Below are 13260 nucleotides of genomic sequence, written 5' to 3'. Positions count from 1 at the left end.
GTTTCATATGAGTGGGCTAGATACATGTACATTGCATTGGCTTTGAGCAAACAGTGCTGCCTGCCATTCATTGCCGTATGTTTATAAACCTCAGGTGTCCCTTTACATTGCTGATGAAAACTTGGGTAAAAAATCTTTAAATACTATCATATCTTCATGCGCGATCTGGTACGGAGGTTTGCACCACGCGCGTTCGCGTGTCAACGTGGCGCTTCAAAGCCAATCGAAATCAGGCTCGGCCTCCGTTAATCCCATTTCCTCGTTTCTATTGGTTACTTTTCTTGTCAGCGTGTCTGTGAATGGTCGACGGAGCAAGCGTGTCACCGCCTCCATTATTGTAGCACTTAAAGAGGCAGGGAGAGTGCCAACGCGTATCTTTACAAGCCCAGAAAAAACCGTGATTGAGACGTGTTGCTAAAAATTGGTACGTTTTTTATTATTAATGCATGAAAGTGTATGCTCCAGTAAATTGAGTGATTTCTGTTGTTGAAAATAAAAACGTGTACAGTTTATGCCAAGTTGCACTTAAAACTTTCCTGGAGTAGCTTAAACTCATTGTGTATATGTAGGCTACCTAACTGCATCCTTTTTTTGCTTAAAAAACTAACAAACTTTAATTCATTTACAGGCATTATTGATGTAAATCATTGTTGTATTCATTATTCAGAAGTGTTAAGACTTAAGACAACAGACATTGACTGAGTTATCCTAATTCAAGTCAGGACTCAAGACAGTAGCCTATAAATAGGGCACAAAAGTTTAACAAACTTTTTTTTTATGCCCATATGTATCACTGTTTGCATTAAATAAAGTTATTGTATAAACCAATAATTTATTATTTTGAGTGAGTCCCATATCATCTGGCAAGTATTATCTCTGTCTATTTGTAGGCTAAGTTCTGTTCAGTCTGCTGTAGCATCTCTCTCTCTTTCTTTCTCCCTTTTTCTTTCTCAGGACAGAAGATGCTGCTGCAGTCACTACTGTCCCTCATTCTCATCCTCGGGGTGGTGGTAGCCGTGCCGGCTAAAGAGAAGCGTGTCCATCGCCATAGTGACCTGAGTGACCACGCCCATGACGACTCCACTGGTTTCCAGTATGACCATGAAGCCTTCCTGGGCAAAGAGGAAGCCAAGACCTTCGACCAGCTGACCCCCGAGGAGAGCAAAGACAAACTTGGGTACATTATTTTACAGAACACCCAGGCAGGCAGTGTCCCAAATGGACATTATGCACTACTTTTGACCAGGCCCCATATTTCATATGTTATGCACTACTTTTGACCCGGGTCCATATTCCCTATGTACAGCAGTACCTTTGAACTGGGCCCATAGGGCTCTGGTCAAAAAGAGTGAACTATGTATGAAACAGGATGCCATTTAGGATGTAGCCCCACTATCACTGCTCTAGGTTAGAAGTTACCCCCAGGTGCATATCTAGGATCAGCTTGCCTTCTCTAAACTCCTACCCTTAACCATTGGGAGGAGAATGCAACTGACCTGAGATCAGTGTCTAGGAACAACTGAATCCTACTCCAATAGACACCCCCTTGTGGTGCATTATTTCATACACTAGTTCTGTATCCCTAGCCACACCCATCTGGCTAAGTCAACGTTACATTTTACATTTTAATCATTTAGCAGATGCTCTTATCGAGAGTGACTTACAGTTAGTGAGTGCATACATTTTTCATACTGGCCCCCCATTACATCCTGAATAGTTTTCATACAGCAAAGCCCCTTAATCTAAATAAATTGTCTGCAAGTAGATTGTTCTTTTATTTTACTTTCAATCCTTTTTCTCTCTTTCTACACATCCATTTCCTGCTCTTCTCCCTCCTGCAGCCACCTACTCCTTTGCACTCTTACGTTTGACTACAGTTATTGTAATTGTGTTTGTTTGAAGACATCTCACCCCCTGCCTCTGTCTTAGCAATGGAATGAATGGTGTTTAAGGTTATGACATACTGTTAACATTGACTTGTTCAATCAATCAATCAAATGTATTTTATAAAGCCCTTTTTACATCAGCAAGTACACAGTAAGATAAAAAAAAAAAATCTCCCTCAGTTTTTTATGTCCATGTTTTCAAAAAACTCTTAAATATCTGCTCCAAATTAAGATTCAACAAAGTCTGCAGAACGATTGGGGTGTCAGCTAATACATGCGACATTGACTTTGAAAAAAAAATATTTTGGTTATTAAAGTAAGTGAAGTGGATTTACACCCAGTAACGGAATTGCAGTAACAGAATTTCATCATGGGTCCCTGATCTGTACTACACAGAAATGCATAATTATGGATATGAATGTCACTCTCTTCAGGGTGATGTATCCTAAAAAGGTATAAATATGCAATAACCTCCTTTGCATATTTGGGTATTATTCTACTATTATTTTAATGAGCTCTGCCCCAAACAAGACCAAATTTGGTTGTAAAATGTTTTACGTTACCCAGCAAGAAAACCAAAAATGTTGCTTAAAAAGAAAGGGGGATCTAACAAAGACTCACTGACAACAACCAAAACGAAACAGGTGGGGTTTTAGGAGGGGTTCTAAAAGACACTCATGGGGGTGTCCACTGAAAATTGCATAGCAACAACAACTGGGACCTAAAAGACACCCACCATGAGCTCCCACTAAATTTGCCCAGTAAGAGGCAAACAAATGAAAAACCCACACCAAACTTTCAAGACAGGAAGCAAACCAAAAAGTTAAGCAAAACGAAAACAGGGAAACCTGTAACAAATGTATATACAGTATACCAATTTCTCAAAAATATACTCTTAGCATTCATTTGACACCCAATTTGATATGCTCCTATGAACTTCACGTTGGTGCTCATGGGTCCTTTTACATGGAAATGACCTTATACAGAAACCCAGCCTAAAACCCCAAAGAGCAAGCAATGCAGATGTAGAAGCACAGTGGCTAGGAAAAACTCCCTAGAAAGGCAGGAACCTAGGAAGAAACCCACAGAGGAACCAGGCTCTGAAGGGTGGTCAGTTCGCTTCTGTAGGTAGTAGGCTTAGTTGGCTTGTTCTGTCCCTTTGGCAGGAAGATCGTAGATCGCATCGACACAGACAAGGATGGTTTCGTGAGCCATGGGGAACTGCACCAGTGGATCAAACACAGGCAGAGAAGGTACATCGAGGAGAATGTGCTGAAGCACTGGAAGGAGTACGACCAGAACAAGGATGGGAAGATCGGCTGGGAGGAATACAAGAACACCACCTACGGCTACTACCTGGGTACGACAAGGGAGGATGTGTGTGTGACTGTGTGTGTGTGACTAGCCTAACTTTGAGGCGAATGAGCGAGGGGGTGGGACATCAAAAGGGTAGTCCCAATTTACCAGGGGTGTACAGTCAGTGTATAATTAGTAGGCTATATGGGTGTTAAAGATTGTTGGAATGATGGGCAGGGTTTGGCACAACCAAGATACTATTTATGTAGGGGCTAATTTGATATAATTACTACGTGATATGAGGAGAGATTGATCATGAGCTACAAAGACAATCCAAAAATGAGATGGGAATGAGAGGGGAGAGCTCAACACGACAGTACAGTAGTGGCTATTCAGCTATGGGATAGTGGTGTGATTTTAGGCACTTACTGTTAATACAAAGGGGTTACCACAATATCCATGTATTTTATCCTTGATACAAAGAAACAAACCTAGGTGGAACACAGAACATGTTAACACAATTTGCCCTTTGGAGTTAAAGTAGAGATAATCTGTAATAGAGAGGGTAAATTAGTGACACATATCACTGTTAAACTCTGATTCAAAAGGTTTTAGTAGGCTAACCTTTGTTTGACTACAGTACACAACCCAAGAGTATTTACACTGACAGTGTAGCTCTGGGCCAGTATGAATAAAGCGTATCAGAGTAGGAGTGATCAGTTTAGCCTATTAGATCATAATAAGTAACATTATATGAACAGGGGGGACCTGATCCTAGATCAGCACTCCTACTCTGTGATGCTTGATCTGTTTTACAAAGCCATGTCTTGACTCTGAGAATGTCCTCCGCTCCATTGCAGATGAGGAGTTCGATGACGTGGATGACAAGTCTAGCTACAAGGCCATGCTCACTAGAGACGAGAGGCGCTTTAGGACAGCTGACCGCGACGGGGACGGCATCGCCACCAAGGACGAGTTCACCTCCTTCCTTCACCCCGAGGAGTACGACCACATGAAGGCCGTTGTCATACAGGTCAGTGAATTGACTGGGATCAGTCACTAGAGTCACAAGGTCAATCAAATTCTGGGGAACATCCAGATGGTGCACTTTTTTCTCCAGCCCACTTCTAAACAACTGTCTTTTTTTCTGTTTCGCTTCAGGAAACAGTAGAAGACATTGACAAGAACGGTGATGGAAAGATCACCCTTGACGAATACATTGGTTAGTCTCTCCTTCAACCTACTACCCTTTCCAAACAGAGAATATACAATATGTCATCAACCAAACATAATCTGGTTCTTTATACATTTTATGAGAACAAAAAATGAAATATTTCATTTATTTTATTACCCATCTATGAGTGATATTCTTGGGTCCACAACCAACTGTATATGTTAAATGACAAGTGCTAGTATGCGTACACAAAGAGAAGATAACCTAGAGATGCACGGTAGGCATGATTTTGAAAGTGATTTTCTCCCCAGTGTATGGACCAGTGGTTTTCAAACCTCTCCTCGGGGACCCTCAGTCGTTTCACAATTTTGTTGTAGCCCTGAACTAGCTCATAACCCCTGGAATAGACTTTAGAATTACAACACCTTCTGTATAAGCTGTAACCTGTTCTCTCCACCACAGGGGACATGTTCACACCTGAGAACGGAGAGAGTGAACCAGACTGGGTGCTGACGGAGAAAAAACACTTCACAGAGTTCAGAGACACCAACAAGGTACACTAGTCTGCTGCTACTGGATCACCTTAACATTGACAACATTCTCTCCTTCTACATTACTATTTAAGTCAGTACACTTACAGTACCCTACCCCTCAGACCAGCCATGTCAATACTCACACACACACACACCCCTCTCTCTGTGGACATACTAAGCTAACAGGTTTGTGTCTTGTGTTGTCAGGATGGTTTCCTGGATAACCATGAGGTAGCTCAGTGGATCCTGCCAGGAGAGATTGACCATACTGACAATGAGGCTAAGCACCTCATCCACGAGACAGACACAGACAAGGTACGCATCTCCCCAGTCCCACTGCCTGAACTCACCCTTACCCCAAACCAAAAGCTCCATACCTGTACACCCCTTACAACTAATGTTTCTTAACCCACTTCCACACACAATCTTATCCCCTCCAAAGCACCCCTAGCTAGGTGTCCTCTTCACCCCTCCCCCATCCCTGTACTCCTCTAAAACTCACACCACCACCGGTGTACCCCTTTCTACCCTCACCCCACATCTAACCACCCCCATACCTACAACTATCGTGCAGTGCACACCCCCACCTGTTCACACCCCTTCCAACTCACCCCGTAGCATCTCCCCTTCCTCTCTGACCTCCTTACACCTTCCCCCAACCTCACACCTTGACTCCTGTTACAACTGACCACTGTATTTGGTGACATGTGCAATGCGTAGGCCTATCCTACATTACAGGGAGTAAATATACCATGGTGTCTTGTGGTAATAATACAATAAGTCTCCTAGCTGTTTAAATTAGGAACTTTTAAAAATAGTAGCATTTATGCTAAAAACAAAACAGATGTTACATCCCAAATGGCAACCTCTTCCCTGTATAGTGCACTACTTCAGCCCTATTGGCCCTGTTCAAAAGTAGTGCACTATGGGAATAGGGTGCCATTTGCGACACTACAGTGACTTTATATGAGCCTGGGTGCAGATTCAGGGCTCTCTCACAAAACTCACATCACACACAGTCATCCTGAACACAGCTAATAATCAACATAATGGAATTAATTGGGGGTAATGACCTGTTAATTATAATGAATCCCTTTCTCTCCATGTCTGTCTTTCATTCACTCTTTTCTCACTGTTATCTATCCCTTTTTCACCCACATTTTCATTCCATTCTCCCTCTTTTTCATCCTTCTCTCTTTCAATCATGACCGCAATGAATGGTGATGGGCGGGACCTGCAATTTGCCTCCTCTGCGATTGGACGAAACAGGATGACAAAATAACCAAGAAGGAGATTCTGGCCAATTGGAACATGTTTGTGGGGAGCCAGGCGACCAATTATGGAGAGGATCTCACCAGGCGACATGACGAGCTTTGATGAAGTCATGCGAAGGCATAGGAAGGGGTTAAGGGCTACATGCTCCGTTTGCATCGCTCTCTGCGTAGTTCTATGTAGATTGGAACGGACCATATACGTACTCTGTTTGCGTAGAGCCCTTTAGGGGAGGGAGGGATTTCCAAAATGCATATTTGGGTTTTGTATTGTGAAAGGGCATACACTTCATGGAGAATACTGTTACGGAGCAGGGTAGGGGGAAGTGCTGAGGGGGGAAAAGGTCACGGGTCATATTTATACTGTTGAACACACATTTCTATGGGAGGTAACGGGAGCATGGCAATAAGTGTTTACACACGCAGATACATAGCCACAACCTCTCACAGAGAGACTCTAACCGAACACACAATCATGCTCAAGTGTGAACAAAGACAGACACTCCACAAGTCAAGCTTATTTTTACTGCACCATATATAGAATAAATATACACTTGGTTTACACAGGGTGGGAAGGGGGGGGGGGGGGAGGCAGGAGACAATTGAATGACACTTTTGTGGTGAAACATTTATCTCTGAATTTAAAATAAAGCCATGTTGGTTTTTCTACAAAAAGACAGTTTTATTTTTCTTCATGACATAGCATTAACTACTGTCCTAAGCAACTTAATTACTCAAATGTAATTTGTTTCCTGGTGCTTGAACAGTTTACCACACCACCTCCACCTGCTAAATGGTGAATTGTCTAATGTTAGTTTGCCCAGATTCCTTTCAATCTTTATCTTCTACTTCCCTTATCCTCCATCCCCCTCCTTCTCTCTTAGGATGGGCGTCTCTCTCTCTCGGAGGTCATGGACAAGGTCGACTTCCTGAAGTCAAGCACGCTGACTGACTATGGAGGTATGTCGGTGGATGAGGGTCACGAAGAACTCTGACCTCTGTGACCTCCTTGACCCCAACACTCAGCCAATAAAACACAGACTGTTTGTCTAGGAGTCAATTTAATTTTTTATTAAATACGGTTGCTCATTAAATTGGTATAGGTTTGTTTTTTGCCAGAAAGAAATAAAAAGGAAATTTCTCAGGGCTCTACAGTACGACCATTTTACTCACATATGCACTTAAATACTTTGCTGTGCAGCCAGGAATTTTAATTTAGGAGCACCAGTGCACCTAGAAAAATTAAGGATTCTAGCTTTAACACCAAATATTTTACCTTCTAAATGTCTTTGTGTGCACCTACATGTTTCAACTTAAGCACACACGTGCTCCTTGTAAAAGAGGTCAGCGTAGAGCCCTGTTTTATAAGTGTGTGTGTAACAAAGCTTAAAAATATCAGTTGGAATTCTCAGACTCCATACAAGAACCGACAACCATATGTACAAATAATCTCAAGTATACACCTTTATCATGTTGACCATCGTCTCTGAACCATCACACCATCATTACGGGTCGAGCCTCTTTAGCTTTCAGACCCACTCCAGAGCCTGCAAACCCAGTTCCACCCTAGGAAGGAATCAAATAGAAAATATTATATCACCATTAACATCAGGCGGTCTTCAAATACCCTTACAAACCAAGTACCCTGCTATGTCTCGCACGTACATACTCTTTCAAACTCGAGAACACACAAACAGACTCACTTGCTTGATCACACACGCTCTAACACTCACACACAAACGCTCACCCTCTGCAGTGGGATGATGTCCTTCTCTGTGAGTTTGTCTCCGGTAATCGGGTCCGTCATGTCCTTCCTGATCAGCCTCTCCACACACTCCTGAGTCACCACCGCCCCACTGAGAGGAGGGAGAGAAAGGAGGAGGGAGAGAGAAAGAGGGGTGAGAGAGAAAGAGAGATGAAGAAACGAGGTAGTAGGGGTGGCTTGATATAGAGAGAGTCCAGTAAATAAAGTAACTGAAGAGGGGTTTACTTACGAGGGTTTGAGAACGGAGCAGGGGACACTGTTACCCAGAGTGTCTTTAGTCACGGCACACAGGTACCTCTCCTGGAAACAACATTACACAAGCTATTAATCCAATGAGTCCCATGAGTAATGCCAACGCTTTTTTGGATTTCCGACCCCTTTTAAACCTTGTGTGTTTGAGCTACAGACTTCTCGGTATTGTATTTGTCCATTTCTTCTGCATCTGAAGATACAGTGGCTTGCGAAAGTATTCACCCCCTTGGCATTTTTCCTATTTTGTTGCCTTACAACCTGGAATTAAAATGGATTTTTGGGGGGGGGGGTTGTATCATTTGATTTACACAACATTGTGAAACAAACAAGAAACAAGACAAAAAACAGAACTTGAGCATGCATAACTACTCACCCCCCCAAACTCAATACTTTGTAGAGCCACCTTTTGCAGTAATTACAGCTGCAAGTCTCTTGGGGTATGTCTCTATAAGCTTGGCACATCTAGCCACTGGGATTTTTGCCCATTCTTCAAGGCAAAACTGGCCCAGCTCCTTCAATTGGATGGGTCTTTAAGTCATACCACAGATTATCAATTGTATTGAGGTCTGGGCTTTGACTAGGCCATTCCAAGACATTTAAAATGTTTCACCTTAAACCACTCGAGCATTGCATCAGCAGTATGCTTAGGGTCATTGTCCTGCTGGAAGGTGAACCTCCGTCCCAGTCTCAAATCTCTGGAAGACTGAAACAGGTTTCCCTCATGAATTTCCCTGTATTTAGCACCATCCATCATTCCTTCAATTCTGACCAGTTTCCCAGTCCCTGCCGATGGAAAAACATTCCCACAGCATGATGCTGCCACCACCAGGCTTCACTGTCGGGATGGTGTTCTCGGGGTGATGAGAGGTGTTGGGTTTGCGGAGACATGGCGTTTTTCTTGATGGCCAAAATGCTCAATTTTAGTCTCATCTGACCAGAGTACTTTCTTCCATATGTTTGGGGAGTCTCCCACATGCCTTTTGTCAAACACCAAACGTGTTTGCTTATTTTTTTTCTTTAAGCAATGGCTTTTTTCTGGCCACTCTTCCGTAAAGCCCAGCTCTGTGGAGTGTACGGCTTAAAGTGGTCCTATGGACAGAAACTCCAATCTCCGCTGTGGAGCTTTGCAGCTCCTTCAGGGTTATCTTTGGTCTCTTTGTTGCCTCTGATTAATGCCCTCCTTGCCTGGTCTGTGTGTTTTGGTGGGCGGCCCTCTCTTGGCAGGTTTGTTGTGGTGCCATTTTCTTTCCATTTTTTAATAATGGATTTTTAAAAATGGTGCTCCTAGGGATGTTCAAAGTTTCTGATAAAAAAAAGTATAACCCAACCCTGATCTGTATTTTTTTCATTCCACTTCACCAATTTGGACTATTTTGTGTATGTCCATTACATGAAATCCAAATAAAAATCAATTTTAAATTACAGTTTGTAATGCAACAAAATAGGAAAAATGCCAAGGGGGATGAATACTTTTGGCAGGCACTGTACCAACGATTAGTCTGCGTGATTAACGGGGGCTGAGCTAGAGCGGTGTATGTGAGAGAAGGGCGGATCCAGATGAGGCCCGGGTCTTTTTACAAAAATGTCTATAGAGTCAGAATGGTTTGAGCTACACACCATTTATGAAAAGCTGAGACTCACACGAACCTGTAACATGCTCTAGGACGCTCACAAGCTACACAACAGTTGTTAGAAGGTAAGGGGTTCTTCTACATAGATCATAGGAAATCATATAGTTTCTATCACAAACTCCAAACAGTAGTCACTGACTAGTTGGACATTTATTTCCCAGTGAGCAAAACATTTCTGTACTTGTAAATTCACTTTTCGCACATTTTTACTTTGGCTGTCCTTTTTTTTAGACATTCATCAATAAAACTCATGAATGCAACTATTTATGTAAAATTGTTTTGTGTTCTACTTGTAGCCCTGGTTGTCCTGAAAATAAATGGTAAAACACTTCATTGTGAGGCTAAATATAAGGGCTGGACATAAATGAAAGTCAGATAAATGAAAAGCCGATTTTTGCTGGGGTCTCGGGACTGATAGTGTACACGTTATTATCTCTATTTTGCACACCTGTCCAACAAACACAAAATGTGAGAAAAGAGCAAGAAAGAGTATAAAGGAATGAGAGAGAGTGAGAGAGATATATGGCGTAAGAGATAATGTGTAACAGTGTGCAGAGGTTGTGGTGTGGTCAGGCACTGACCTGGCGTGCGAGCAGGGCCACCCGGTCCAGACTGGGGTCCAGAGGAGTGAAGTGCACGTTGATCAGCTCGTTCATCTTCAGAGGCCGGCCAGACATGGGACACACCACCGTCTTACTCTGAGGGAGAGGGGAAGAGAGCGAGATGATTGAATTTGAAATCCCCTTTATTGGGTCAATAATTTGCTTTGCACAAACCCATTGAAGTAGCAAACAACTAAAATGTGTGTTGGGTGTATGGTGGAGCGGGAGAAGGAAAGACTGATAGATCAAACACCTGGGGACAAGCTGACCTCAGAGAGATAACAGCTAATGGAGATATGGAGAGCGAGAGAAAGAGAGGACAGACAGGGAGCGCAATGACGTCGACATTTGGACAAGAAACCCAACAAGCTCTTGGCAGTGGAAGAGTCAACAATTGCTTCCCTAGGACACAAAGGTCAGGTCCTCAGTAAAGGAAAACAAGTGACCAGACAGCAGTGTTGAACAAGAGAAACAGGGAGAGAGAAAGAGAGAAAATGTGGGATAAGCTAACACTTTAGAACTTTCACTCACAGGTTTCTTGAGTATGGTGGGTTTGGCCTCTGGGGTGAGACTGGGGATCCAGAAGCTGGGCAGGGACTGGGAGGAGCTGGTGCCGGCGGCAGGAGCAGAGGAGTCGGCTTTGGATGTACTGGCTGATGCACCCGCAACACTCTGGCTGTCTGACTCTTTGGCCTGGCCTGAAGAGATAGGTTAGTTTAACTCAATCTACTGTTCGCTGTCCTACGTCCCTCCCAAGCTGGTGGACACACACACTTACCAGAGGTAAAGGGGTTGATGGGTTTGGACACGATGCTGTTCTCCCTGGTCTTGAACCTCTCTGCTATCCCCCTCTCCTCCGATTTAGACTCCAGACGACTGTCACTCTTCTGAGTCTGCTTCTGCTTCTCGTACGCCTAAGACGGACAGAGAGAGGGGTTAGATGAAGACAGAGACAATTCATAAGGCCAAGACAAATATGATTATTCAGGTTCTGAATCGTTCAGTGTGGTCTTTCTCTGACATATAATTAACATGATATAAAAAAAGTAGGATTTTGAAACCTAATACATCCGATAATAAGCACCGAGCTCTGTTGACATAGCGGTACAGGTTTCTTGAAACAACTTTTGAGGACTTTAGTGGTCGTCTTCAAAGTTTTTACCGCGGGTCGCAAGAAGCTAAATTAACATGACAAGCCTAATTAAATGTAAAAGGCTTTGAAAATAAACTTGGTATACACTCAGTGCTCCATTAACATTTCACAGAGATACTTGTTTTTGTGAGAAATCTTTCAAAAAGAACAGGAATTTCTAATTAATATGAAATGTGTATACTAAAATACTACGTCATGTCTCAAAATCAATACCTTTATATAGTTTTATATCCTGCGGATTCGATAAGAAATATGACGAGTTCAACTGGAAAGTGTCAGGTAGCCAGTAGCCTTAATTCTGGCACAGAATCCAGCCTTGCTGAAGCGATGCAATTTTCCTGATTTTTTACCACTTTTTCTCTGGCCTCCATTGATTAACATACCCATTGGTCAAAATATGCTTTTTTTATTGGCCACCCTATTACTAGCCTAGGTGTTTTCTGTAGTATTTATTTTTATTTAACTAGGCAAGTCAGTTAAGAACAGTTGTGATACAGCCCGGGATCGAACCCGGGTCTGTAGTGACGCCTCTAGCACTGCGATGCAGACCGCTGCGCCACTCGGTCCCCCAAATAGGACCATAGGAAAGCCAGTTACCTTCATTTTCTTGGCGATCTCGGTCTTCTGGTGGAGTATGTACTCCAGAATGGCCTGTTTTTCATACAAGTACCCATCTGGACTGGAGATACAACATTAACACCGTTTTTACGACACACACAAACTGGTTTTAGCTAGTTAAACAACAATTATGTGTGTGTGTTTGTGTGAGACAAGGGGATTGCAGTTTACGTTACAACGGGGTCCCTGCAGGTCTGGAGAGAAAGGGAACAGCAGTCGAAGTCCTTGATGGCATCCTTTCCCAAACGCACACTTTGCGTCCCATAACCCGATGCCGCTATAAGAGGGAGCAGATGACGCTTAGCTAGCATACATAGCTAGCTAACGTTAACCAACGTTGCAAAGACTCACCAGTGTCCTTCCTTTTCTCGTGGTAGGTGTAAACGGCTCCTGCCGTACAATTTTTCCCATGCCGAGTCATTGTTCGCTAGGGGTGAAAACAACTTTAGAAAGACTAGCTAACTAACGTTAGTTAAACAACTTGCTAACTAGCAGACAAAATGTAGCTAAACATGGAAAGCTAGCTAACGATAATGCTAACCAACGCCATCTGGTCCAACGACATTAGGCTAGCAGCAAGCTTTGATAGTGAAACAAAATAACCCTCCTTACCTCCTTGCAAAATGGAACTGAGTAGTAGCTGAATCTAAATAATAAATAAAATAGCTTCTTTATAAACAATATGGATGTGTTAAATACTGTGTCCGTTTCTAGCGAAGAAAAAAACAAATCCTCAGGAACTTAGATGTCGGTAAATCTTCTTCTTCTGTGGGTTTTATGGCGGACCACAACCCAAAAATGTGTATTGCCGCCACCAACTGGACGGGTTGAAAAAAATAAAATCCATGCGTGATAGGGAAACGAACCTAATCCACCCAAATAAAAATAGTAAATTGACAAAAACAAAACTCCCACTTCTTCCTTCTTTCAAATCTCCATATCTCCCTTCTCAGGCTTGAGAAGGTGGTACGGCTTGTGACAATATTCCATGTAACTCCTCCACCGAGAAGTCTTTCAGTCCCAGGAACCGCTCCGCCGCATCCACAATAATATATATATTTCCAGGACCTTCTCTCCAC

The 13260-nt window shown here is 42.9% G+C and overlaps 2 protein-coding genes across 2 annotated transcripts; one reads left to right on the top strand and one right to left on the bottom strand.

The window, feature by feature from the left end:
* The first annotated feature begins 324 nt into the window (after positions 1–324).
* On the top strand, positions 325–7215 carry rcn3 (reticulocalbin 3, EF-hand calcium binding domain). The gene is made up of 8 exons (XM_084146159.1): positions 325–424; positions 955–1177; positions 3053–3246; positions 4043–4215; positions 4344–4404; positions 4819–4910; positions 5097–5204; positions 7045–7215. Exons 2-8 carry the CDS (start codon positions 963–965, stop codon positions 7153–7155), a joined length of 954 nt encoding a protein of 317 aa, XP_084002285.1. The 5' UTR covers positions 325–424; positions 955–962; the 3' UTR covers positions 7156–7215.
* Positions 7216–12948, bottom strand: nosip (nitric oxide synthase interacting protein). Its single transcript, XM_084146160.1, has 10 exons — positions 12794–12948; positions 12533–12608; positions 12353–12458; positions 12161–12242; positions 11189–11324; positions 10942–11108; positions 10390–10506; positions 8155–8225; positions 7908–8016; positions 7216–7726 (listed from the first exon to the last, which is right to left on the bottom strand). Exons 2-10 carry the CDS (start codon positions 12600–12602, stop codon positions 7655–7657), a joined length of 930 nt encoding a protein of 309 aa, XP_084002286.1. The 5' UTR covers positions 12603–12608; positions 12794–12948; the 3' UTR covers positions 7216–7654.
* Between the last annotated feature and the right edge of the window lie 312 nt (positions 12949–13260).

The sequence above is a fragment of the Coregonus lavaretus genome (genome assembly GCF_964263955.1).
Source record: "Coregonus lavaretus genome assembly, chromosome: 28".
Taxonomy (NCBI): domain Eukaryota; kingdom Metazoa; phylum Chordata; class Actinopteri; order Salmoniformes; family Salmonidae; genus Coregonus; species Coregonus lavaretus.
The sequence above is the reverse complement of the archived record's forward strand: the minus strand, read 5'-3'. Positions and strand labels throughout refer to the sequence as shown.

Coding starts and splice junctions, on each gene's coding strand:
- rcn3 (XM_084146159.1), top strand. CDS start 963: ATGCTGCTGCAGTCACTACTGTCCCTCATTCTCATCCTCGGGGTGGTG. Junction 4,216..4,343: donor TGAAGGCCGTTGTCATACAG/GTCAGTGAATTG, acceptor GTTTCGCTTCAG/GAAACAGTAGAAGACATTGA. Junction 5,205..7,044: donor ACGAGACAGACACAGACAAG/GTACGCATCTCC, acceptor CTTCTCTCTTAG/GATGGGCGTCTCTCTCTCTC.
- nosip (XM_084146160.1), bottom strand. CDS start 12,602: ATGACTCGGCATGGGAAAAATTGTACGGCAGGAGCCGTTTACACCTAC. Junction 11,109..11,188: donor CATCAACCCCTTTACCTCTG/GTAAGTGTGTGT, acceptor CTATCTCTTCAG/GCCAGGCCAAAGAGTCAGAC. Junction 8,226..10,389: donor TGGCCCTGCTCGCACGCCAG/GTCAGTGCCTGA, acceptor TGTTGTTTCCAG/GAGAGGTACCTGTGTGCCGT.